The 25,048-nt window shown below is 38.6% G+C and overlaps 3 protein-coding genes across 6 annotated transcripts; 2 read left to right on the top strand and 1 right to left on the bottom strand.

The window, feature by feature from the left end:
* Nucleotides 1-2,020: 2,020 nt before the first annotated feature.
* gfer (growth factor, augmenter of liver regeneration (ERV1 homolog, S. cerevisiae)) lies at nucleotides 2,021-5,271 on the bottom strand. The gene is made up of 3 exons (XM_079252577.1): nucleotides 4,839-5,271; nucleotides 3,217-3,428; nucleotides 2,021-2,629 (listed from the first exon to the last, which is right to left on the bottom strand). Exons 1-3 carry the CDS (start codon nucleotides 5,046-5,048, stop codon nucleotides 2,467-2,469), a joined length of 585 nt encoding a protein of 194 aa, XP_079108703.1. The 5' UTR covers nucleotides 5,049-5,271; the 3' UTR covers nucleotides 2,021-2,466.
* Nucleotides 4,898-10,742, top strand: drg2 (developmentally regulated GTP binding protein 2). 4 transcript variants are annotated; one of them, XM_079252571.1, is made up of 14 exons: nucleotides 4,898-5,025; nucleotides 5,549-5,641; nucleotides 6,565-6,725; nucleotides 7,246-7,335; nucleotides 7,414-7,474; nucleotides 7,629-7,719; nucleotides 7,808-7,880; nucleotides 8,122-8,212; nucleotides 8,363-8,460; nucleotides 8,590-8,666; nucleotides 8,758-8,846; nucleotides 8,952-9,010; nucleotides 9,129-9,182; nucleotides 10,479-10,742. In XM_079252571.1, the coding sequence occupies exons 2-14, from the start codon at nucleotides 5,578-5,580 to the stop codon at nucleotides 10,563-10,565; spliced, it is 1,095 nt and encodes a 364-aa protein (XP_079108697.1). In that variant the 5' UTR covers nucleotides 4,898-5,025; nucleotides 5,549-5,577; the 3' UTR covers nucleotides 10,566-10,742. The 4 variants fall into 4 exon arrangements, with proteins under 4 accessions (XP_079108697.1, XP_079108698.1, XP_079108696.1 ...); XM_079252572.1 differs by lacking the exon at nucleotides 4,898-5,025 and adding an exon at nucleotides 5,288-5,301; XM_079252570.1 differs by lacking the exon at nucleotides 4,898-5,025 and adding an exon at nucleotides 5,289-5,334.
* Nucleotides 10,743-22,130: 11,388 nt separating this feature from the next.
* On the top strand, nucleotides 22,131-24,505 carry LOC306765546 (uncharacterized protein; the record flags this gene model as incomplete). Its single annotated transcript, XM_079253029.1, has 2 exons — nucleotides 22,131-24,276; nucleotides 24,321-24,505. The coding sequence occupies 2 exons, from the start codon at nucleotides 22,131-22,133 to the stop codon at nucleotides 24,503-24,505; spliced, it is 2,331 nt and encodes a 776-aa protein (XP_079109155.1).
* Between the last annotated feature and the right edge of the window lie 543 nt (nucleotides 24,506-25,048).

The following is a 25,048-nucleotide window of genomic DNA, read 5'->3' as shown; positions in this document are numbered from 1 at the left end:
AACAGAGATTAGACTATTTGTCTCTTGCAGGAACCACAGGACAATGTTGACTACACGGTTTAGCCAGCATTGAAAAGAAATCGTGTTAACCAAAAACAGTTGTGCATGACCTTTATCAACGATGCTGAGTTTGGATATAATTGAGTCAACCAACACAGTCTCATGGAATTTGTGAATCTGTCAAATTTGTGTTTATTACTTTAAACAAGAAAGGGTGGCAAGAAAGAAAGAAAGAAAGAAAGAAAACAACTCTGAGGTAAATTGTGCTTTTCTGATTCGTATTCAAATCAATCAATCAATCAATCAAAACTTTATTTAGAGAGCACTTTCACAAGGTATCCAAAGTGCTGTATGGGTTAGTAAAATAAATCAACATTAAAAGCTTGAATAAAAACAGTTAAACAGACAACATATGACAAAAAAGGCCAGAAAGGGTCAGACTATTCCATTACTTTTTCCATTGTTACTGTTTCAAACAAGTTTTGGCTTCAGCCTCTGCCTACTTTCTTTTTTGTCCACTGGTAAGTTTTAACATCTAAACCCAGTGTTAGATTGGAGAAACAGATCAAATTGTATCACAAAAGTTAGGAAAGAGGAACAGTTAAAGAAAACACATTTAAAGCACTGAAAATTGAACATTTATTTAGAAGACGACATGAAAAGAATATATTTTAATCAGGATTTACAATAAAAACAAAATCCATGGATGGTTATTTAAGGAGCAAAAATCAGTAGTGGAGCTGTTAGAAAGAAACATCAGTAGATTTCCATATTTCTCCCTTGATAGTGAAGGATATCATTGAACAGTTCAGGGAATGTGACAGAATATTCGTGTGAAAAGAGCAAAGGGGGGGGGAAAAAAGCCCAAGAAGGACACCCCATAATCTCTGATCCTGCAGATGACACTGCATCAAGATCCACATTCATCAACTGCTGATTGAACCCCAATGATAAAGATTTATTGTGGGAAATGTTTATTTTGGAATTTTATTAATTTTTTTACTGTGCAGGATAAAATGTTTAACCCTTAAAGCCTGATTGGCCCTTATAAAGGCTGGAAGAAAGGACAGACATAATCACATAAAATAATAATAATTGTGTTTATTTTCAATTGTGGCTCAAACACCTGGAAAATTTAGAGATCTTCCACTCTGGTCCTTGTATACTGTCCTGCAAGTTTTCAGTGTTTCCTTGCTGCAACACACTTAAAATCATTGACAGGCTATGCAGGCCTTTTCATTTGAGTGAGGTATGTTGTTGTAGGGAAACACCTACAACCTGCAGGACAGTATTGTTAGGACAGAAGTCGGGTAGACCTATTATTCATGAAAGAAAACTCAAAGTGCATTTTAGTCCTAACATTTATGTTAATATAGTATTTTTTTTAAAAGTGGTCATAGAATGGAATCATAATAATGTCACTAGGAGGTAGGGAAAACTGGTGAATCCTAACATTTCTGTTGTTTCTGTTTTATTACTAAGGCCTACTAACAGGAACAGTTTTTTTTGTAACACTATGAGGTCTCTGAGGTCCCTTGATGTTTCTTAGACACCAAGGACACAAATATAATTGTGGAAAATCTTATTTCTCAATAAGGGCCATAGACCATAATATTTTCCCATTTAGCAAAGCACTTTGAAAGCCATGCAAGGTATTTTTCCCCATGACATCAGGAGTACATACTGTACATTCATGATGAGTACCCACTAACTTCCAAACCTCATCATATTTGTTATTTTCAGGTTGTAAGTTAGTAAACTAATTTAATAAAACAGCTGAACCAAAATGTGCTTTGCAGCACAGTGCATTACTATTACACACCACTAGAGGTCAGTAGTGTTGTTTCACAAATTCAAGTATTCCTGTTGACAGCAATGACAACACGCAGCAGTAAAAGAGACAGAGTTCAGGGTTTATTCATTAATAAATCCAAATATGAAGACCGAGTCCCTTACATGCCATTAGAAGCATACAAAGAAAGATTCATTAGGAAGAACTAATGAAGTATTTCACGCACTGACATACTTTACCAAAACGAACAGGTTTAGTTATTTTCCATTTTAAACAAATAAAAAAAAAAAAAAAAAGTTTTGAACAATTTATTGGCTTCCTTAGCTAGGCAACTATTTTTTATTAATTGACTTGTATGAACAAAGATGGGCTAACAATTAACCGGCTTGCATTGATTTGTATGTAAAATGCCTTGAGATGATGTTGTGCTTTGTACATACAGTATAAAGCTGAATGAAATGAACACATTTTCTTCTTTTTGTCTTTATTTAATTAGTTTAGTAGTTACACCACCAGAGCACAATGCAAGAAAATGATCTTAGATATATCATTCAGCTTTCATCACATGAAGAAAAGTCAAGTAAGCCAAGTTTTGTTGTTGCTTTGTGCACCAAGAGGAAGAATTTTCCCTTCATCAATGCAGCCTCGTCCTTTGGTCCTTAAACAAAAAACAGTCAGTCACAGGAACCATCTTTCCATCCATCTTTCCATCTCTCATCCACACGTGAGCAATCAAACTCAGGCTTTCCCAGCCGGACGTTTATGTCATTATGAAGATGGCACAGCCACTGAGAAAGAGCGTGGCGGCTGCTTGCGTCAGGCTGATTGCTTTTCAATCTGTGGAGAGAAAACAATCTTTTATCAAACGGTACACCCAAAGCAAGATGACAAGAGTGATAATAACTGATTGACATGTAATATGCCAAGTCCTTATAAGTTGGTTTATGTGTTTTTCATAAAACCATTAACCTAAAAACCTGTCACACAAAAGTCCTATAAGACCTCGCATGTGATATGTTGACAGCCTCTATATGCAATCTAGCAGGATTAAGACACTTTCTCAACAAACTAGTAAACTTAAAATAAAATTGTGTAATGACAGCTACATAGCATTAACAGCGATAGAAAAAAATAAGATAAACAAATGAAAGTGTGCTAAAAGAAAGACAGAAAGTAGCAACACAGTGATGAAAAGATGGGACACAGTATGGGATGTGGACAATAAAAGTAACACTGAGGATGTTGCATTTACACACATACACCCCTAAATATATGAAAATATACAGACAAATACACACATATATACATATGCACACACACAAACACATTCACTAATAGATACATATTCATACAAGTATACATACATATGCACACAATACTGTGTATAAGCAGTAAACAGATAAATAACTGCACTGTTTTCAGACCTCTCCCTGAGGTCTTCTGCACATTCCTCACAGGGGAAGAACTTGGAAAAAAGATTGATGAACTGTCCCATCTCTTGCTGCTGGGCGGACGTTGGCTGATCGGGGTAATACGCTGCCATGGTGTGCAGAAAGGACCAAGTGCTTCGGCCCAGTTCTTGCCTGTCCAGTGGACACTGTGGGTCTTCTTGCTCTGTTTCCATAGCATGGGTTACCTGCAAGATCATAAAAGGACATTTAAAGATCCAGGATGTAACAAAAGCAAAGGTCAATGCCAAAAAAATTAATGTCTCTTTTTTTTTTTCCTCTTAAAGAAAAAAAGTGTTTCTGTTGGTACCTAATCACTTTACTAAAATAACTGTGGGGTGGGTTGATATCGTGCCAATTTGAGTGCGCAGGTGCTACGCTGAGATTAATGTGCCCTCCAGAAGCTCTTTAGGAATTTACCAGAGAACCCCGGTCACAAGGCAAAGGACCCACTCATTTACCTATCCTTCCAACCAGCCACAGTTTGTACACACTACAGCAGTTTCAGTAGTTGACTGTCCATGTTGGGCTCCCAGGAGCTGTTACACATGTGACACCATTTTTACTATGTTGTTTCTGATGGTTTAGATAAAAAAAACAAACAAAATAAAGGCTAATTTATCTGTGGTCTGTTTGTCGGTGTAAACTGTCTGAGCTTTAAGGCTCCACTTACACAGGGATGCTGAGATTGAACTGTGAACGTTTTGGCGTCTCGTTCACACAGTGACAGAGTTTTGCATGGGCAAATCCACAAAAGCTTGAGAATGGCAACATTTTCTATAAATGCAAGGCAAATCCGGTTTCCGTAAACACAAACTAGCATCTTTGGCGATGATGCAGCTGTAGCATTATCTTGCACTTGCGCACTCAGGCCCCGTTTACACCCAAGAAAGCACCTATAATACAAGTACACTACAGCTCTTTACAAGTAGTTGTTAAGTTTTCAGGTCTGATGATGATGCAATGCACATGTTGGGTGGGTTGTTGCAGAGATTCACCACCCACTACAGTCCTGGCATGCACACTACATCATTCCAGTTCTATTTGCATTTTCAGTCTGTGGATGTAGTTTTCACCCAACTGTTGTATAAATGCAATTTTTGTCAAATGTGTAAAGGAAATAAAATGGGGGTTTTGTCTGGAAATGTTGCTGTGTAAAGAGGGTCCAAAACTGCAGGGCTGCCTTGGTTTCAAAGGGCACCATTTGGGATAATTACCACCTTTAAAGGCACATAGAAAAAGAGTGGACACATGCACACAGTTTTAAGTAGTTGCACTGGATCAGCTACAAATGATATGTTATTGTGTGAAGGAATTTTGGCCACTGACGGCCACCGTCTATTTACAAGCGTCAACTATGTTTGGCTTAATAATTCCCTGGCCAGCATGAACAAGAGATGTGAGCCATTTATCACACACTTCAGAGTCACTGGTGTAAAAATCCAAGAGGTAATAATTGCGGCACTGAGTGAAAACCATTATGAAACAATAACATCAATTAAGGTAAATATATAAAAGGATAACAATTCAACTTTTCTTGGATCAACAAGAGTAAACCCCTCAGACCCAAACAAGACCCTGCTTTGACCTCTGCTTACCGGTGCAGCAGCTGTCGCCTGTTTCTGTAACTTCATCCACGATTTGAAGTCTGTGCAGGCTCTACATGGCTTCTTTTTCACGTCCCCGGTCTGCGCTTGCTCTTTAGCAGAGCTATCCTCTGGTGGCTTGCTGGCAACTGGGAAAGGAAACCCTTCAAACCCAGTCGACTCAGAGGCTGCTGGTCCTGTATGTCGAGTGTACGCAGCCATGTTTATCAGTAAATATCTCTGATCGACCTGTAGTGTCGACACATATCAGGATATAGGCGCGCTGAAATCAAGATGCGCGTGAATGGACCAAAATAACGGATTCTAAAATCTCATTTTTAACACAATTTGTGTAATTTTAGGAATCACGATTAACCAGGAATAGTAAGCTACGTTTGTACGCGGGGGTAAGAGTTTCGTAAGCATGCTATTCCTTGTTTCTCCCGGACTTTTGACGTGAACGGAACGTCTTCCGGTATAGTGTGCATGCCACGGAGTAGATCCTCTTGTCAGTATGAATTTCAACTATTATTGAACAGTTTAACTAATTGACATTATTTATGTTATATTTGGAAGGTCATTTAGTGTAATCTGCATGTTATATGAAGCCTTTGGTGCAGTTTCTTAACTGTTTAGTGTCAGGTTTGCTGTGTAGCCGGGTGGCTAACAAAGCTAACAACTATGGAGTGTCACGTTTCTTTTTTATTTTCTCTCCTTGACAGAGCAGCAGGAGCCCATCTGAACCGAAACTATGGGCATTTTGGAGAAAATAGCAGAAATAGAGAAAGAGATTTCTCGGACACAGAAAAACAAAGGTAGGTAACAGCAGTAGCTAATCGGTAGCCACACACTGGGCGAACTTACAACTGGCTGCATGTGTTTCCTTTACTTGTTCCTGTGGTGCAACATATAAAAACAACTTTTTAGATGGTCACAGTAATCAGTTTCAAGTTTAAATGCACTTCTAATAGACTCTAAGATAGGTTTTAGAAGAGAATATGCTTACTGATGGTACTGTTCAGTTTCTCTTTAATGAAACTAAGAGGAAAGCACGAATCACTGAACTAAGTTATGAGACATTTAAACAAGATGCTGGAACTGAATATCAAGTTCATTCTGTGTCCATTCTTTAGTATACTTTGCATTGATGGCTTTTTTTTTTCCCCCAAATATTACAGAAGTAATTGAAAATATTTAAACCCCTCTGCATTTGAGGCTAATGCATTATTGCATTAAAACGACACACATACACTTTACTCTGTAACGGACTACATTTGAGGCAATTTAACAAATAATGTCAAAAGTTTAGTTTCAATAAGGCTAATTTATCTGACTGTACTGTGATAAAATACATTTTACAAGATTCGTTACCAAAAAAGGGTGTGGGGGAGTGATTTTAGTGATTGAAAATGTCTGTAGATGCCATCCGATGATTCAAATGATATGGGCGGCATCACCCGTTCTGTCTCACTTTAGCATTGATTGAGCTTTGAGAACACTGGCAGTGGATGCCACTGGATCAAGAGCTAGCAGGTCAAACAAAAATTACACTGTCTGAAAGTATAGTTATTCTCCAAAGATAAAGAACTGTGTCTATTTTTATGTATTAAGTCACTGAGCAAATTCATGTCATCACCTTTTCAACATTGGGTTAAACTTGGGTTTGTAATTACTAACCATTAAACTTAGTTTTCTTTGTTTGTTTTATTCTTTTTTTATCTTTCTTCTGCCCTCACAGCTACTGAGTACCATTTGGGTTTGCTGAAGGCCAAGCTAGCCAAATACAGAGCTCAGCTTCTGGAACCCTCAAAGTCAGCTGGGGCCAAAGGTGAAGGCTTCGATGTTATGAAATCAGGCGATGCTCGTGTTGCACTTATTGGTTTCCCGTCCGTTGGTAAGGTAAATGGAAATCGTGGGTTATGAATTGCTTCCTGGGCTTGTTACAGAACTTTAAAAACATGATACAAGCTTGAGTTTTGATAGTCCTTGAATAGATTTTAATTGAAAAAAATCCGAATTCTTGGAAAAACCTCTGATTGGTAATTTAAAAGACATAATTTTATGGTTTGGAACAGTTGCCAGGAGAAGATTTCTTCTCTAAAAAGAACATGGGATTAAAAAAAGTGACACATGCATTTAAACCTAAATAACAGTCTAGCGTAATAAGTCATATTGTTGTGTATCTGTGTATTTACCTCAGTGTTAGACCTGGTATGGACTAAATGTGCAAACACACATTGCTCAGTAAATAGTTTAATTATACAAGTGACTTAAAACATGCCTGTCTCAAGTTTAATTTTCATACCTTCAGCTGATAGTGCAAACATGACAAATCCTCTTAATCTGACACAAATAGAGATGAATGTAGTGTAGCTGTGACATGTCCTGCTTTAACTTAACTCTTTGTTGCTTCCTGCAGTCCACTTTTCTTAGCTTGATGACATCAACAGCCAGTGAAGCTGCGTCATACGAGTTCACTACCCTCACCTGCATACCTGGAGTTATAGAGGTACTCATAAAAAAATCTGATAATGTTTTACATTCGTTGCCTTTAAGGTCTTTTACACTGTTATTTGTTGCTCTGTAGTACAAAGGGGCCAACATCCAGTTGCTCGATCTGCCAGGAATCATAGAGGGTGCTGCCCAAGGTACATCTGCGTCCATGTTTTTATATTTTGTTTACTTTTTATAAACTAATAAAACTTATAAACTTACCTTGTATAAACTTAGCTAAGTTCAGCAGTTCATAAAAAGTACCAAAATAAAAAAATATTCAGTCAATCAATATAATTTGTTTTACAGGAAAGGGAAGAGGCCGTCAAGTCATTGCCGTTGCCAGGACAGCAGACGTCGTCATCATGATGTTGGACGCCACCAAAGGAGATGTTCAGAGGTTTGTGGACAAGTTAGGATAGGAATTGAGGGACATACAGCTGTTTTTATCATGATCTCATACCTGTAACTTCTCCTTTTCTTTTCAGAGAACTTTTAGAAAAAGAGTTGGAGTCTGTGGGCATCAGACTCAACAGGACAAAACCTAATATTTATTTCAAGGTATAGTTTTTATTGGGTTGTTTTCATGCATCATGGAGGGTCATAAGAGAATCTATAAGTTTTCAAGATGCGGCATGTCAAACAAGATGGTGCAAAAGTAGTGCAAGATGTTGAGGCATAAAAATTAATTAATTATTTACCAGTTTGTATAACAGTTTGTGGAAATATACCTGAAGTTGGCTTATTGCACCCAGAAATCTATGCTTGAATTTAAAAGCTTTTTTTTTTCTTTCATCTGTAGCCCAAGAAAGGTGGCGGCCTTTCCTACAACTCCACTGTTCCTCTCACTCACTGCTCAGAGAAGCTCGTTCAGCTCATCCTTCATGAATACAGTATCCTTCACGGTGTTGGGATCGGAGTAAACAGAAATCCATAACAGTCCAATAAATTCATGCTTCCACCACTGCAATACATTTCTGTATTCTCTGACTGTTCTTCATTTTTCATTTCTATGGACATGATTTCTTTAACCTTTTCCTCAGAAATCTTTAATGCCGAAGTGCTCTTCAGGGAGGACAGCACACCAGACGAATTCATCGATGTCATTGTTGGGAACAGGGTTTACATGCCTTGTCTATATGTACGTTACTTTGTTTTGTTTTGTTTTTGTTTTTTTTACCTAACTTGGGTCAAAGTTGAAGACATTAAGTGAGGTCACCTGCATATGTAGAGAGGAAATCTTTGTACATCATACTGTTTGTGCTGTCAGGTGTACAATAAGGTGGATCAAATCTCCATCGAGGAGGTGGACCGGCTGGCGCATAGACCTCACAGCGTTGTCATCAGGTCTTGATTGGAAGTAGTCATTTTGTTCTTTTTTTTTATGTGTGAATGTGGGAGTTAAATAGCTTCCTCCTGTTTCTTTCCAACGCTCCAGCTGTGGAATGAAGCTGAACCTGGATTACCTTCTGGAGAGGTTGTGGGAATACCTGGCGCTGATTTGCATTTATACTAAGAAAAGAGGAGGTAACAAAACATAATCTTTTCTTTGGTCCATCTCATTCATTAGGGAGTCAGATTTACATGAATGGACTGTAGATCTCATTTAAAATTTTTCTTTTGTTTTGTTAGAGCGCCCTGACTTTAACGACGCCATCATCATGAGGAGAGGAGCAAGTGTAGAGCATGTCGTAAGTAGAACACACTGATGCACCCAAACACTTTGGGTATTATCTTTTCCAGACATGTACACAGAATATATGTGGATGTACTTCAAGTTTTTTTTTTTTTTTCTTCTTAAACCTACAGTGCCACAGAATCCACAGAACCTTAGCCAGCCAGTTCAAATATGCCTTGGTGTGGGTAAGTAAGAGCAAACTTGTAAACTTGTACCTTAGTATGTTTACTGGGGGTCTTTCTAACAAAGGGGTATATGTACAAAATACTCAGTTCCTTTAAAGAAATTCTGTAGCTTCAAATCAACATCAGGTTTAAAATAAGGTTTTAAAACAACAAAAAAAAAGGAAAGAGTTGGAAGATGCTGGAGAGGCATTTGCTGAAAACTCGGATTTACTTAGATCAGCTCAGTTGAGTAACAGTGGCAGGTCATGCAAAGGTGATTTTCACCAGAACAAACTGCTTAGATTTAAAATCCCCAACGCACAGCAGATGGTAAATGTTTCAGTCAGCTTGAAGCTGTAAAGTTAGCAGCGTTGTTAATAGGGTATGTAAATGCCAGGATTTCTGCTGTGTCTGGAATAAGTTTGTAAAATTACCAGCAGCAAAATCCGGCTGTTGGTGAGAATCCTCTGCGCAGTTCTTTTAGTAGTTGTGCTGCTCTGAAGGCTCGACTCAGCTGCTGGTGGCTCTTTTAAAACATTAGTCCTCAATGTTTAACTCCCGTAAATGTGTAGTGATAAAAGTCTCAGTAAAACCATATTTCAAAGATACTTTGGCCTTCAGTCGGTCTGAGGTGGGGTGTTGCCAGGTCTGTGTTTCATTGCGGCATTTAAGCTTAACTCTTAGTTAATTAAGAAAACAAATCTTCATTTTTTACTGTTCTTTATTTTTTCTTTCTATCTATTTAAAATGTTGTTGTAATTGTCCTTTTGGCTTTATCCCTGCAGGGGTCGCTACAGCTAAACATCAGCTTCACTGCCAACAAAAGCCCCTCTCACACAAGTAGACATGTTTTATGCCGGACTTGAGACCGTCCCTCAGTGAACATTAGTCTTTCAACCTTCAGGTCACAGGAAAACTGGCTCTACCACACTGAGCCACTGGCCACCCTGTTAGAAGACAGTTAAAGTTATATATTTTGAGTAGTTTGCAAAGTTAAAGTTAATGTACAGTCGTATTTATGTGTCAGTGAAGCAGCCGGGCTGCTTTTGCTTGCTTCATAAACACATCATAGATTTATGTGCAACTCCACACCTTTGCAAAAACCAGTTGAGTCTTTTAATGTGTTTCAGTGACTGTCAACGCTTCGTCTGCTTTTTAGTTTCACAATTAGCTTTACTCAGATTTGAACATTTTGCAACATTTGTTCATTAGCTTATTTAAATAGAATAAATTAATCTGCAACGTTTTTAGAACTTCTTTGCTATTAGGCAACTCCACAGCTGTACTCAGCAGATCTGAACTTGTGTGTCTTTACAGGGAACCAGTACCAAGTACAGTCCTCAGAGAGTGGGCCTAACGCACATCATGGAGCATGAGGACGTCATCCAGATTGTAAAGAAGTAAAGGACACTTCTGACTGGACAGAAGAAAAGCGTCAGGAGAGGATTACAAAAAAAACCCCCGACAAACTGTACAAAGCAAAATAGCTGACATCCTTATTTTCTATAAGAAATCTAACAAAACGGAGAGCTGCAGAAATGGAAGATATTTGAGCCGAGTTTGGACAGAAAGAGGCTTATTTTACCTTTTTGTGATGAAGATGCAAAATGCATTCATTCAGAAAAATGTGGGAAAATAAAGTCTTAAAACATTTAAACAGGTCTTTTTTTTTTTTTTTATTCTGATAATCTTCTCAGATGGATTATATTGATCAACACACTAACACACCCAATTTGTGTAGCAAGCTGCAGAGGAATTACTTAAGTTTTCATGGTATATATTACAAGCCAGTGTCCTCTGACCCCCCCCCCCCCCACCACCACCTTCAGCCCTGCAGCCCAGCTGTTAATGACCATCTCCAGTGCCTCAAGGCAAGTGCACCACTTCTCAAAGTATGAGCTCCCAGTCAATTCACCCCATTGACTCATGCACACAAGAGCACAATAGTACCATTAAATATTAACACGCATCTCTTCGGTGTAGAAGAGGGGCACTGAATGGGAGGCTTCATACCAGCTAGAGTCACCGAGTGTAAACAGTTTAACTGAAACATGCCTTGAAGATGTCCCATCAGAGCGTTGTGGATGGAGAGAATCTGCTTTGGAATAACCTGAAAGAGGATCACAGAGATGAAGGGATAGTATTCTATCACAGAAGAGGAAAACAAAGGTACTGTTGACTGGGTGTGTTGTACGGAGCAGGTGAGACACTTGATGCTACTTGGCTCCATATGGCCAAGTATGAGTGGTTAGACTGTGTGTGTGTTTGGGGGGGGGGGTGCGATGAAAAAGATCATAGTTTGTATTTTAGTTTAGGCATAGTCTTTAAAGTTTTAAACTTGTATTCAGTATTTATTTTAAAAAAAAAAAAGTAAAGTTAGCTTGTACAGGTTACAAGCTAACAGGATGTTTTAATCTTGAGATCTTGTTCACTAAAAAGCTGTTTAAACAGATTCGGTGGAGCCTAATGTCCCAAAACCAAATAAATAGTTGCAACTGCTGTCATGAGCCAGTTTTGGCATCTGGTGGTGGAAATATTCCAGCTCATATAACCACAGTTCCCATTATAATTGTGAATGATTTTCATGCTAATTTGCATAAACGTTCTTGCAAATGCTGAGTGAGAAACTTTGTATTGAAGCATTTAGAACTAGTGTAAGAAACCAGACCAGATCTGAAAGATTTTTGGGAAGAAAAGGGATTGGAGAAAACAGAGGGGTGACATACAGCTGAGGGCCCCAGGTTGGGATTAAAACCTGGGCCACTTACACTTAGGACCTCTAAGCTCTGCATATGGGTTGGTTGTACAACTAGTTGAGCTACACGTGATTGCATAGATGCTGGTTAGAGAAGAAATTTGATACCTTATCTGAATCAGAAGTTATTCACACCTTTTTTCATTAGTAAACCAAAAATTAAATGGGATTTAATGCTTTAGTTGTTTTGGATGTTTAAACAAAATTGTGAAAAAATTTCGACATTTGTGCATCACAATAAAAAAAGAGCTTATTAAATGAAATGACCACCAGATGATGGACAAATGACATTTGTAACTATAAGCCTGTGTATATATATATATATATATATATATATATATACATGTATAGCATGGAGGACAGTATGCAACCATTCTGCCCTATTTTGGCCTTTGTGTTAAACCTATCTATCTTACCCTCTTTATCTTACTGTCTGTAGAGTGCATTGATTGTCTCTGTGACATATCATACTATAGCATAAAGAAACAGGGTTATAAAGAAAACCCATTCTCTGACACTCATTGTCTGCATTCTGTTCATTCACCACATGGATTACCATGTATACACAACATGTTTACATTATTAGAGGGTAAACCATCCCTGTAAAAACTCAAATACTACAAAGAATCTTTTTATCATTTTACATGGACCATAAAACCTATTGATAGGCTGCAAATATGAGGTTTATATGAGATGCATGCAGGTGGTTGTTATTAAGAACCAGAAAAGTGACCTTGTTAAAGTATGCAACATACTTATTGGTTCTCCGAATGTGATAGTTTTGTTAAACTAAGACAGCAATGAGAGTTCACATTAAGTTAAATTTTTTAAAATATTTTTATAAGAAAAAGATTATTCAGATCTATTAAATGCCTCACCTCAGTTTGTATTTCTGGTGAAACAGGAATCTATTTGGTAAATAAATCAGAAAAACATAAATCCTGCAGTGCAGTTATTCATGAAGTTAAAAACTACATCCGCTTCATTCAAGAACAATGTTTACTTTTTAATCCACCATGAGTTTGTGTTAAACCATAATGCCAAAAAAACAGATTAAAGAAAAGAAGATCAGAAACATTTGATTGGTGAATTTAATCTGCTGGATGAGTTAAAATGGAAAAAGACACATCTTCTCTGAGACTGTTTTTGCCCACAACAGCTTCATCCATCCATGTTTTTGTGTCCACACACCTGCAGCAAAAACATATATAAAAAATACATATAGATGAATTAGCATCAGTATGACGGACCAAGACGTTCTGATGTTGTTTGTGGGAAAGAATATATGAGTTAGATATTCACTGGAAATATTTAACATAAAAAATGTGATATGCAAGCTGCTTCAGTGGTAAGTAGAGCAACAGGTAACAAAGCCTTACTCCTGTGATGCGTGTGTGTTTGTGTATGTTTATGCGTGTCTGTGTGTGTGTGTGTGTGTGTGCAAGAGAGTATATGAGTGTGAGCAGCAGTGATAAGGCTCCCCAGCATACACACACACACACACACACACACACACACACAAATGCCTGACAAACCATTGTCATTGTTGGTTTGTTTTTTATAACAAAACACTTCAGGCTCTGACGTCAGATGACATGTGTAGAATGATGATAGTGTAGTGTGTGTGTGTGTGTGTGTGTGTGTGTCTGCCATTACGGCACAACACACATGCATATTCTTCACTGACTGAGAGGGGGAGCACGGTAGTTAAACAAACATGCTGCATGTTTACTCAGAAACCTAATAGCTACATAACGGATGCCCGGATGGATGTGGAAAGAGTCCCACCTCTGTTTTGCCTTAGTGAACTATTGTACGTTTGTTCTGTGCAAGCACAGGTAATTACTGAGCTATCATTGAAGCAACAGGGGGTTTCTTTACCATGTGTACCATGGAAGACCCATTGTGTGTGCAGATGCTGTATCATTTAAGGAAAGTAACATGAATTATGTCTTTGTGTGTGTGTGTGGGAAGGGTGGGTGTGTGTGTAACCAATGTAGAACATTACAAGTAAGGTCCAAACGAGGGCTAGGAGTCAGTCGAGAAACACAAAATCACTCTGGCTTTTATGAATCTTTTTGTATTGTTTTTCACATCAAAAGCTCTCCTCAGATATTTTGATGATTGTGGATATGATGATCTACGACTCTCTCTCTTAAAGAAAAAAGGTAAGCGGTACAAAAGCCAAGCTTTGAGTATGTGTCCTTCCTAAAGTTTTTACATGTACTACTGTTTTGCCTACATTGAACAGGTTTGTTTGACTCCTTTATAAAAAATGAGATACAAAATGATCATTCATTGTATTTCACCTTTTTTTTTTTTTTTTAAATTATTTTTCTGATAGTTATGATCAGAGAGATCCAAGCTAGAGTATCACAGACTGGTACTGATGCTTTTTTAAAACCCTTTCAGTTTCGCAGGGATGTTTTAACTCTTCAGTTCTTCCTAAATAGAAACTGTATAAAAAACTAATGTTTTCTGATGACATCTCAGCCTACCACACAGAGATGCAAGCCCATCAGTCTATCGAGAACTTTGTGCAGTGGTGTGATCATAGCCATCTTATTTTAAATGCATATAGAACCAAGAAGATGGTTCTGGATCAACCTATTGGGAGATCACAATCCAGCACACATTAGTCAGGTCAGTTCGTACACAGACAACTCTTTCAGTTAGAAGATCCATGAGGAGCGCTTATGTACTCGTCTGCAGCAGAGATTTTATTTTTAGGTAGGTGAGAGTGTACAGTGTGAGCCAGTGGTCTGTGTTTTTTTTATTGGGCAGTATTGGAGAGTATATGGAGATAGAGGACATTAGCGTGCTATAAGTCTGAAGATGGAGTACCGGACCCTTCAGCCTTATATGTCTATTCTAAGGCAGGTTCAGGGTATAGTAATAAGGTCATCACATGTCCTCCACACAGAGTAAGAAGTTTTACCAATCGGCAGATATATTGTATTCCCTGAAGAGAATATCAAAGATTCACGCTTTTTTGTGATTTTGAATATTTATAAATATACATTTATAATTTTATTCATATTTATTTGAGTATTTTTAGTGTTTTAGAGTGTGTGTAAGTCTTTAATGGACATTTTGGACATTCTTTAGTAAACACGGCAGTTTCTTCTGTTTCACTTTCTTCAAGTTGACCATTGCAATGATAATGTTCAGATGTTATCTTATTGGAAAATGATTTAGAGCTACAGCTGCATAATTTCATATTTATTCAGAAACAGTTTTTTTTCTTGGTTTTTTTATATGAGTTTAAACTTTCATTTTCATTTACTCTATACCACTAACACAAATGTAGATGTTTACACATATTAACAAGTTCCATTAATTTTACTGCTCCATAATTGAATGAATATATTTCTCCAACCAAGAGGTATATTTGAATACTCTTGGAGTCATAGAAGTGCAAACACTTGGGCTTGACTGTAAAGATAGCTCTATTCTACCTAAGGACAAAGACGGTAGACCAAATTAAATCAAACTTTGTTTCTAAAGCATTTTTCATGCAATTTGTAGATACAAGAAGCCCACAGTTCATTATACACAGTTCATTAAGTTGTCTGGAACTTGAACATAAGGTAGCTGGAAAGCTGTGTTTTTTTTTTCCAGTGTGTAATTGATCATAAGTGACCTTGACATGATTTGAACATGCAACCTTCTGATCTGGAGTCAGATGCGCTACCATTGCGCCACAAGGTCATGGTTGTGAAGCTATATACCACCTGTTTTACTCTCTTGCAGGATTTTTTAAACGCAAAGCTCAGGTGATGCAAATCTTAAAGGGGTGCTATTATGGTATTTGGAGTTTTCTGAGCTTTCTACAGTATTACAGTGTTGAATCCTCATCAGACATGTGAACGGCACTGTTTTTTTATCACCTAAACTCATGTTTGAGTTTGAGTTCCAGTACGCTGTCCGTTCGGTTTCCATGGCCACGAAAAACGTGTCGTTTTAGAGAGTTTTTTCTACTTGGAAATCCTTGTGACGTCCCGGGGGATAAGGTTCGGTGATTGGTTACCTTCTACTGGTTAACAAGGACATGTACAAATACATCAGGCGGGTGGAAAACGTGGGATAAAGTTATTTCCAACGATGGCTGGTGAGTTTACCAAAGAGAGACATCCTGCTGCATTCGTTGCTGTGGGTTGCTGTTTTCCGGGTCTGATTCAGGTTCCAACATGTAGGGCTGTATGCTATATGTTGACATTGTATTTTGTTTTTTTTATTGAGTTTATATTAGCCTAATCCTTCTGTTTATGAGATGTTACAATGCCGGTGAAAGCAGTTGCGGTGCGCGCTCCCGATGTAGTGCAGTGGCGGGAGGCGGGGCTTAATGCGGAAGAGTCTCAATCCACTCGTTTTGCCCACAGGCTGATCTGACAGCCTACGGAGAGGGTCGGTCTGAAGTAAATAAAGCGATTTGTGACAATAACTCGATCAATCCCAGCCCTTCTGGTCTCAGAAATAAAAATAAATTCGTCTGAAATGCACATAATAGGCTCCTTACAAAACAAAAACAAGCTACTTTTGTTCTATGATCAAATTATTAAACAATGCAAACCAGCATGTCAGCTACTGCTTGTTAGCGCACAACTCCATGCGCTTCCATTTTGACTTGTGAATTCCAATATGGGCATGCAGTTGCCTTCAATTATTTTTTTATTATTACACATGCAATTGTTTTGTGTGTGTAATATAAATGACCTTGACGTGATTTGAACGCGCAACCTTCTGATCTGGAGTTAGACGCGCTACGATTGCACCACAAAGTCTTGCTTCAAAAAAACAAAAGACTTTGCACCAGATTGTCTTGCCATCCACATAAAAGGCAGGAGACCACATATTCCAGGGCTATTCAAGTCGTTATCTATGAGGGAACAACATTTCACGACACAAACACACCTGACTCATTTTAAATGGATCCAACAGCCAAAAGAAGCACAACACTTTATTAATTTAAGTAAGGTCTGTTGTTACAGGGATATATTGAAAACCTGGAGGGCAGCAGTTCCTTATGGGACTAAGGGATATATTTAGATTTAGTTTTTTAGTTTAGTTTAGTTTATTTCCGTCACATATTACATTTACACATTAACAAAATGAAAAACAAAACTGTGGCTGAAAAAGCACAGGCAGAAGCAAAGCTTATTAACGCCCGCCTATATTACATTGAACATTTTACCATTACAAGTAATTAAACAGAGGAGTTTAACACGTAAAAGAAAATGCTGTAACAACTTCCATTTTCAATTACAATTTCATTTGTAGCCATATTTATCAATCAAGGACTTGTGCAATAGGACTTTTTTTTTTTAATTGCTAGAGAACTGAGAGGCCACAGTTTCTTACAGGGACTAAGTTGACTTGTGAAATCCAATATGGACTTACAGTTGTCTTCAAGTATTTTATTTCATGTAGCATTTTTTTTTGTGTGTGTAATGTAAATGACCTAGATGTGACTTGAACACACAACCTTCTGATCTGGAGTCAGACACGCTACCATTGCGCCACAAGGTCATTTCCCATTGCTGCAGCACAAACTAAAGATAAAGTCTTTATACCAGAATACATATTTTCACAAGACAAATATCTTTTGTAATAGTTATTCTGATTGAGGTCTGTAGGATTAGACATGTGGCTCAAGGAAAGCAAAAGTTAAGCGATGCAAAATTTTAAGTTTTAGAAATGTCAACCCCTCAAATAAAAGCTCAACAATCTTTTTAAATGTCTGAATGGTTGATAATTTGCATCATCAAAGAAATATATTTTCAGTGTCTGTGAAGGGCAGAGAAGTTTTCAATGTCGTGTGACTTTTTTTTTTTTTTTTGTACATTGCATTATGTATTTATAACACCTGCCAAACTAGCAGGAAATATACAGATTTCTTTCTAGGAGATGTGGGAAGAAACAAAAGTAAAACTTGACTGTGTCTCAGTTCAGGAGACATTTTTCTGTTGGAAATAAAACAATTTGTTTTAGCATGCACTAAAATTCATCTCAAATTGCAGTGAAGGATAACAAAAAGTAAAATGCTCGCAAGCATATCCAAATTTTAATCAACATGTAAAAAATTCAGGAAAAAAAGAATTAATTAGTCTTATAGCATTATTTTCTAGTTTTATTGACACAATATTTCTATTGTAAATGTTTCTGACCAATTATTGTGTGTCAGATATTGTTATAGCCCTCATTAAGTTAGTTCAGTCCAATTAAAATGTTAAAGGTGGATTTTGTTGTTTCAGGCTTTCGAAATTACCACCACAAGGTGGCAGAATTTTACCAGACAATATGTATGTTCCCATTCTAAAGTTAATTAAAGAGCTGAGAAAAGTTGTAGCTTCAACATTGGCTGCATTGCCAGAATTAATGTTGCAAGACCCCGGCATGTCTGGATTTATTTCAGTTTTCTTTAACCTAAATGCTCAAAATCTAAACATGTTTTCAACCTTTAATCCATTTAAACTTGAAATAGCCTTGGAGCAGTTCCTTTAGGGTGAATTCAGAATTAATTCAAACTACATTATTGTATTTTCATATCTTTTAAAAGTAAAATAACTTAAGAAATGGTGCTTGATCCTTGAAGACAAGTTTTTGGGGTGGAAGCAGCTGTTGGCATTTCTCCATTATCAAGTCACAGGATAATCTGACAGTTTAGGTTAAGACCTGAATGGGGTTTAAAGGCTTACAGGAAACCTGAGAACAGTCTTCTCATCCTCCTGTCTCAGATTCTGTCTTAGAGACGCTCTCCTTGCACCTATCTTTCTACATTTTCCACACATCTCTAAAAACAGAAAGTAATTTTCAATCTTTATAACTTTGATCCTCATTGTATGAAAAAAATATTACACACACCTTGTACATATCGGTGTGTGGGGTTGGCAATGACAGCTGAATAGTGTTTAGTTAATAAATTCTAAAGAAAATTCTTATTTAACTTTACAAGTTGCTTGTTTAGTCACCATATTGGGTTGCTTCTTGATGTTTTTTCTATCCACAGATTCTGAAATGTGACTTCAGCATAGTATTTTTTCTACTGAAGCATAGTTTGTTTTAACTTTAATGGCAAATTAAACACATTTCTCATAAGTTATAAGATTAAAATCTCTTTACGATCAATGCGGTGACTAAAATAAATATAGCGCTTACCATGTCATCACATCTCACTTTCAGTAGGTTGATTTATTTACTTTGGGTAAGATACATGGAGTTTGTGCTACTGCACATAGCAGTCTGCAGGGCATGACACATCCCAAAGGAAACCATTTAATTAAAAACAATGCAAACTTATACTCTTAAAATTTTTCAAAATGATTATTTGTAGCAAAAGTGCTTAGCATAAGTAACAATGCTTACAGGAACACCAGATAAAACAGAAGTTTTTTCACCTGCTATCCTTGTAGCATCATTTCCATTAACTTACAAATGTCAATATTGTACCTGTCAGTCTTTTCTCTGTTTCTTATCCCCTGATGATTCACCACTTGCATAATAATCACATGCCGTCTCCATTATGAGACACCCACATATGTGCGTGTGTTAGCTAGATGTGTTTCCACAGTCTCTAAATGAGCTTGTTGGCTATGCTTTGCTTCAGTGATTCCCTTTATTAGTCTTGTGTTGCCAAATGTGTCTGCTGAAAGCATCTTGTAACTGATTGACAGGACAATGACAGAGGAAGAGACTTGACTGCATCTCCCACTCACTTGCTTGTTCTCCAATGTCCTTTTCCATATCATCCCTCAAACTTTCTTTATCGTTTTCACTCATTTCTACTTTGAAGCTGTTTGCTTCTGGCTGTTTTCCTTCTGTACAGCTATTCATGCTGTATTCATTGCCACTTAAGTTAGTGACAGACACACAGATCTTTTTGTGATTTTTTTTTTTACATGTTTGGCAATCAACAATGTTCAGTGAGTGTGTACACTAATGTGGGATCAGTAAAAAGGAACCTTTGAACCTTCCTCTGTACTTGCTTTGTGAATGTCCACTTATCTGCACCTGCAGTTAAATTATACCAGCTGCTGATGTTGTTAGGGCAATCTGCAGAATGTTTAAAGTTTTGTTATGGTCACTGCACCTGGGGTAATATGATACAGATTTCAACTCGGTTCTTTTCTAAGGTCATGTCTATTAGTCCTTCATTAGTAGGATGAAACTGTAACTGACAGAGGTCATCAAGATCACTTTTCTGTTTTTTTTCAGTAACTTCAAGGGGGAGAAAATATATTAATGTACATAAATAGCTCTGAACACTAGATTGAATAGTTTTACATTCCTCTGCTGATGTTTGCCATCTGCTCCTTGATCTTTGGTTGTTAACTCATTACACAAGTCTGTAGTTTTAATACTATTTATTGGTTGGAGAGCAGGCCAGGGTGGGGTTGACCCTTTGTGATATATTTAGAGGAGCCTGCGATGAATGTTTTATCCATGCTGCGTAGGAACAACACAAGGTATTCATTAAACATTCACATCTGCCACTGATATGACCTCCTGGAATATCAGCCCATCATCAATGAATTAACATCAACCTGTCATCAATGAACTAACTTAAGGCCACTCTCAATGAATTCTCAGCAGCTATTTATACAATGGTATCACACTTCATATGTGTAACTCCTTGTTTCACGCTCTATATTTACAGTCATTAAGTTGAAGCTATTAACAGTATTTAGTAGATGCCTGATGGACAGAGTAAACAGAGTCAATCAACAGATTGGAATTTAGAGGATTTTCTCATTATCAATAAGAAAAACCAACTGGAGCTTTGCATTATAGGCAATGATAGGAACTTCAGATTTAGGTGGCTACTTAAGTGGACACTTTACAAAAATTAATGACCCACAGCAGATTTATTGATTTCTTTGTTTAACCTAAAAAGGCTATAATTAATTCTGAAATGTTGTCTTTCTGTATAAAGCTTGTGGCCCTTTGCATGCTCTCTAGAAGTGTGTTTAAACTGTTGGATGTATGAGTATAATAACATGCATTGTTATTAGCTGCATCCCATGCTGCTACTGATGTGGTGTTTTGGCTCAATGTGGCTTTGCCTCTCAGACACAGTTTAGCAACAGCTCAGCCTGCTTGCATTATTCATACACAAGTGAACCAGCAGATAGTGTTACCCTATGGTAGTATAACTGCTATGTCAAGGTGCTCTTTGAAGCTATAAAAGGCAATACTCTCTCTGATTTCTTCATACACGTGTAGACATACAGTATAAGGACATTAGTGGTCGCAGATGCTTTCATAGTGTGATAAGGTGTCAAAGTGAGATGAACAGCATCATGAAAGCTTCATTGACCAGAGAGAGTTACAGAAGGTTGCAGGAGGTCACAAAGGCAAGCTGACGTGGATGTGGGAGGATACAAACACAAATGTAACACACATGCACATTCGTGTTCATACGAAGAGAACACAGAGACTCATGCTGACGCACTCACATTGGCTCTCCTTTTTCGGGGGACGTGCTGCCAAAGTTGGTGCAGTGGCCAACATGAGGATTCACTGCCGGACTCACAGGACGAGCTAACAATGGGACACACACAAAGGACTACAACAACTCTGTCACTGGGAGAGCAGGGTCCTTTATTTGTCGTGTGACCCAGGGAGTTACTTACAAACCTATAAAAAGGAACAAGCTCAGGAACTAACTTTGGATGTACTTTTTCCAAGAGTGTCAGTGAAAAAACTGCGCCAGAAGCAACAAGTGGGTAAAATTGACAGACACTGCAAGCAATAGTTTTCTTTTTCTTAGTTCACATCTAAAATCCAACAAGTGTCTTGTGTTTTATATTTGACCATAGCTGGAAATGCTTCTTTCTTTTTATACAAACAGACAACAGCTACTTCAGAGGTCTGAAGATGTCCTGTAATGTGAGCAAGCAATGATGGCTGAGATTCCGACTCCATTACTTCGTCAAGTTTTGAAGGACTGTGGTTTGTGTTTGTTTCAGTGTGCATTATAGAACAAGTGACTTTGGACAGAGTGCATTTCAGTGCATGTCCGTGGGGTGTCAGGGACGGATCAGATGGATGAAAAAAGAGAGAAGACATGAGAGCAACCAGGGATGAAGGATGTTGCTGCTGTTCGAACTCTTATTCTGAAGGTTACAGCAATTTGATAATCAATAAAGCACGGCTACACCTCACTTCTGGGAATTTGCTTTTACTGTTTAGAATGATTTAAATCAGCATACATCATGCCACCAAAGAAAGGTGATTCAAAATCTGCTGCCAAGAAAGGCAAATCGGAAGAGCCAAAGAAGGGTGGAAAGGATGACAAGAAGGGAGGAAAAGATGATAAAAAAGGAGGAAAGAAGGCAGAGGAGCCACCAACAAAGGGAAAAGGGAAAGATGACGGGAAGAAGGGAAAAGGAAAGAAACCTGTCAGTGAGTCAGAGGAGGGGTCAGAGGAAGAAGAATCCTCTGAGTTGAAAACTGAGGAAGAAGAAAGTGGTGACAGCGAGGAAGAAGTTGTGGCCAAGAAAGCAGGACAGAAGGATAAAGGAAAAGGAAAAGCAGCTCTGAAAGGTGCATCCAAAGCCATGGCTATGAAGGGCTTAAAGCCTCCTAAACACTCATCTCCTGATGATGATGAGGAAGGAGGAAGCCAAGAAAAGTCACATAACAAGAAAGGCATGAGTGCAGTTAATCTAAAAAAAATGAGTGATGTGCACATTAAAGGAGCTTCCAAGGCAATGATGGGGTTTGCTGCAGAAGGACAGAAGAAGAATTTAGGAGCAGGAAAAGCACAGAGGACAACAGATGCAAAATCTCACCTCAAAGGAGCATCCAAAGCCCTTTCAGGACTCACAGGAAAGGCTTCTCCCTTTGGCTTACCTTCTAAACAGCAGCAAGAGAAAGCAAAACCAAAGCGAAACCTCAAAAGTACCTCTCGTTTATTCCTACGACTGTCCAAAAAAAAGAAACCCCCTGCTGATGGTAAACCACTTTTAGGTACTAGCAAGCTGTTTTCTGGTTTTGGGGGAAAGTCTGCTGACAAAAAACCAGGTTTGTCTGGTTTCAGCTTGTTTAATAAAAAAGATGATGCTGCAAAAGAAAGTGCATCATCTAAAAAGACAATAAATCTATCCAAGTTAGGGGGCCAGGGCAAAATGGCAACAGAGGCAAAAGGACTGGGAGGGAAGTTCAAAGGAATGTTTGGAAAAAAGAAACCAGAAAAACCATTTAAGACTAAAGGATGGATGGTTGGTAGAATAGCAGCAGCTACTAACTGGTTGACAGGGAGATTTCTGTCCTCTAAAGGCCAAAGACGCCTTGGTGGACGGGCAGGAAGATCTGGGCGTAAGAATTTATCATTTGCTAACAGGGACACCAGAGGAAGGCACACACATTATTACGATCAGGCCTATGAATATGATGATGGATATGGATATGAAGATGATTACCAGGAGAGGTGGGGACCTAGAGGCTTCAGACAACCAATGACTCATGACCCATATAATCCATATGAAGAGGAAATGGACTTTGATGATGCAGAATGGGAAGACGAATACGGTTACTATGATGATGAGGGCAACTTCTATTATGATGATGAGCTTTACTATGATGATGATGTGGATGAATATGGTTACCCTTATAGCTATTATGATGATGGTTATGAGGACTACTATGGCGAAGAAGGGGTTGAATATTATTATGGTGAAGATGGAATGCTGTATGTAGTAGAACCAGAGCCCTTTGGTTACTATAGTGATGCCACATATGGTTTCCATGACCCATCTGAACTATATGAGGATTACTTTGGCCACAATTTAGCTTTAAATTATGGTATGTCAGACGCATACAGTATGATGAATGGTACTTACCCTGTAGTCCCAAGTCCATATAATGACCCAATGCTGCAATATGCACAGCCTGCACCTGTTTATAATCCTTATCAACAACATTTCCCCATGAGTGTTGGACTAGATCCAACTGACACAGGACAGTTATATGGACAAGAGCAGTTTTCTTTTCCTCAACCTGAGCCCTTTTCATCGGAGCAGTTCAGGGTACCCAGGCCCCAAGTAATGTTGTTTGGGAAAGACAAAATAGAAGTGGAAACCTTGCCACCACCTCCTCTTAATTCTCGCCCCACTTCCCCAATGATTCCACCATCCTCTCCGATGCTTACACTCAACAATCAAGAAATGATGTCAAATACACAATACGAACAACCCATTCCCACATACCTTCCCACGCAGCCCACTTACCCAACTGTCATGAACGAACAAAATGGCACCATTCCTCTTGTACAAGTCCCCATGACAACAACAGGAGGCATTAATCAGGAGTATTTTCTTTCCCCTCAGCCTGCTTACCCTCTTCCTGCTATTCCCCCTGGTCAGATGCCCCCTTCTAGCTTACCACCTCAGTTTTCCTCCCAGGTGTACCAAGCACCCTACCCACAAGACCAACAGATATTTCAGATGCAACATATGCCTGCAGTGGCCCCACCGGTGCAGTCAATGATATATTCCCCGCTTCATTCCCCAGTGTCGTCACCCAGGCCAGTGCGAAGAATGAGTCCATTTCCATCTCCACAATTATCACTAAGGCCAGCATCAGCTAGGGTAATGACAACTCATTCGTCCCACTTCTCACCACATCCTATGGATTTCCACTCAAGCATCCAGTCAGACCCCCACTTGTCTCCTCGCTTACCCAGTCGAATGCCTACACACAGAGCATCAATGGGAGGTCAAATGTCCACATCTCCAGTTGATAGGCGTAGACAGTTCAGCCCCCCTTCTTCTCCACCACAACAAAGAAGAGGCATGTCAATAAGAACTCAGCCGTCCCTGGCACGAGGAAGGGGAGGAATATCGTCTCGCAGGGCCCCATCATCTGTCAGACCCCAATCCCCACTTTCTAGTCCACTAGCGTCACCCCAGGAGTCATTAAGGAGGAGACAAAGTCCTCCACCATCCCCAAGATTATCTTTCAGACAACATCCCCCTGCAGATGCAGTCCCTCTGCCACCCACAAGACCACATTTGTTTAAAGGGAGAAAACAAACATCTGTGATGAGGCGTCCCCCTTCTCCCACACTACCATCTCCTCACAGACAAAGCCCACCTCAGCCTGAAAGATCTCAGTCTCCGCCTCATTCCTT

The sequence above is a fragment of the Telmatherina bonti genome (assembly GCF_933228915.1).
Source record: "Telmatherina bonti genome assembly, chromosome: 14".
NCBI lineage: Eukaryota > Metazoa > Chordata > Actinopteri > Atheriniformes > Telmatherinidae > Telmatherina > Telmatherina bonti.
This window is presented reverse-complemented; position numbering and strand designations above follow the sequence as displayed.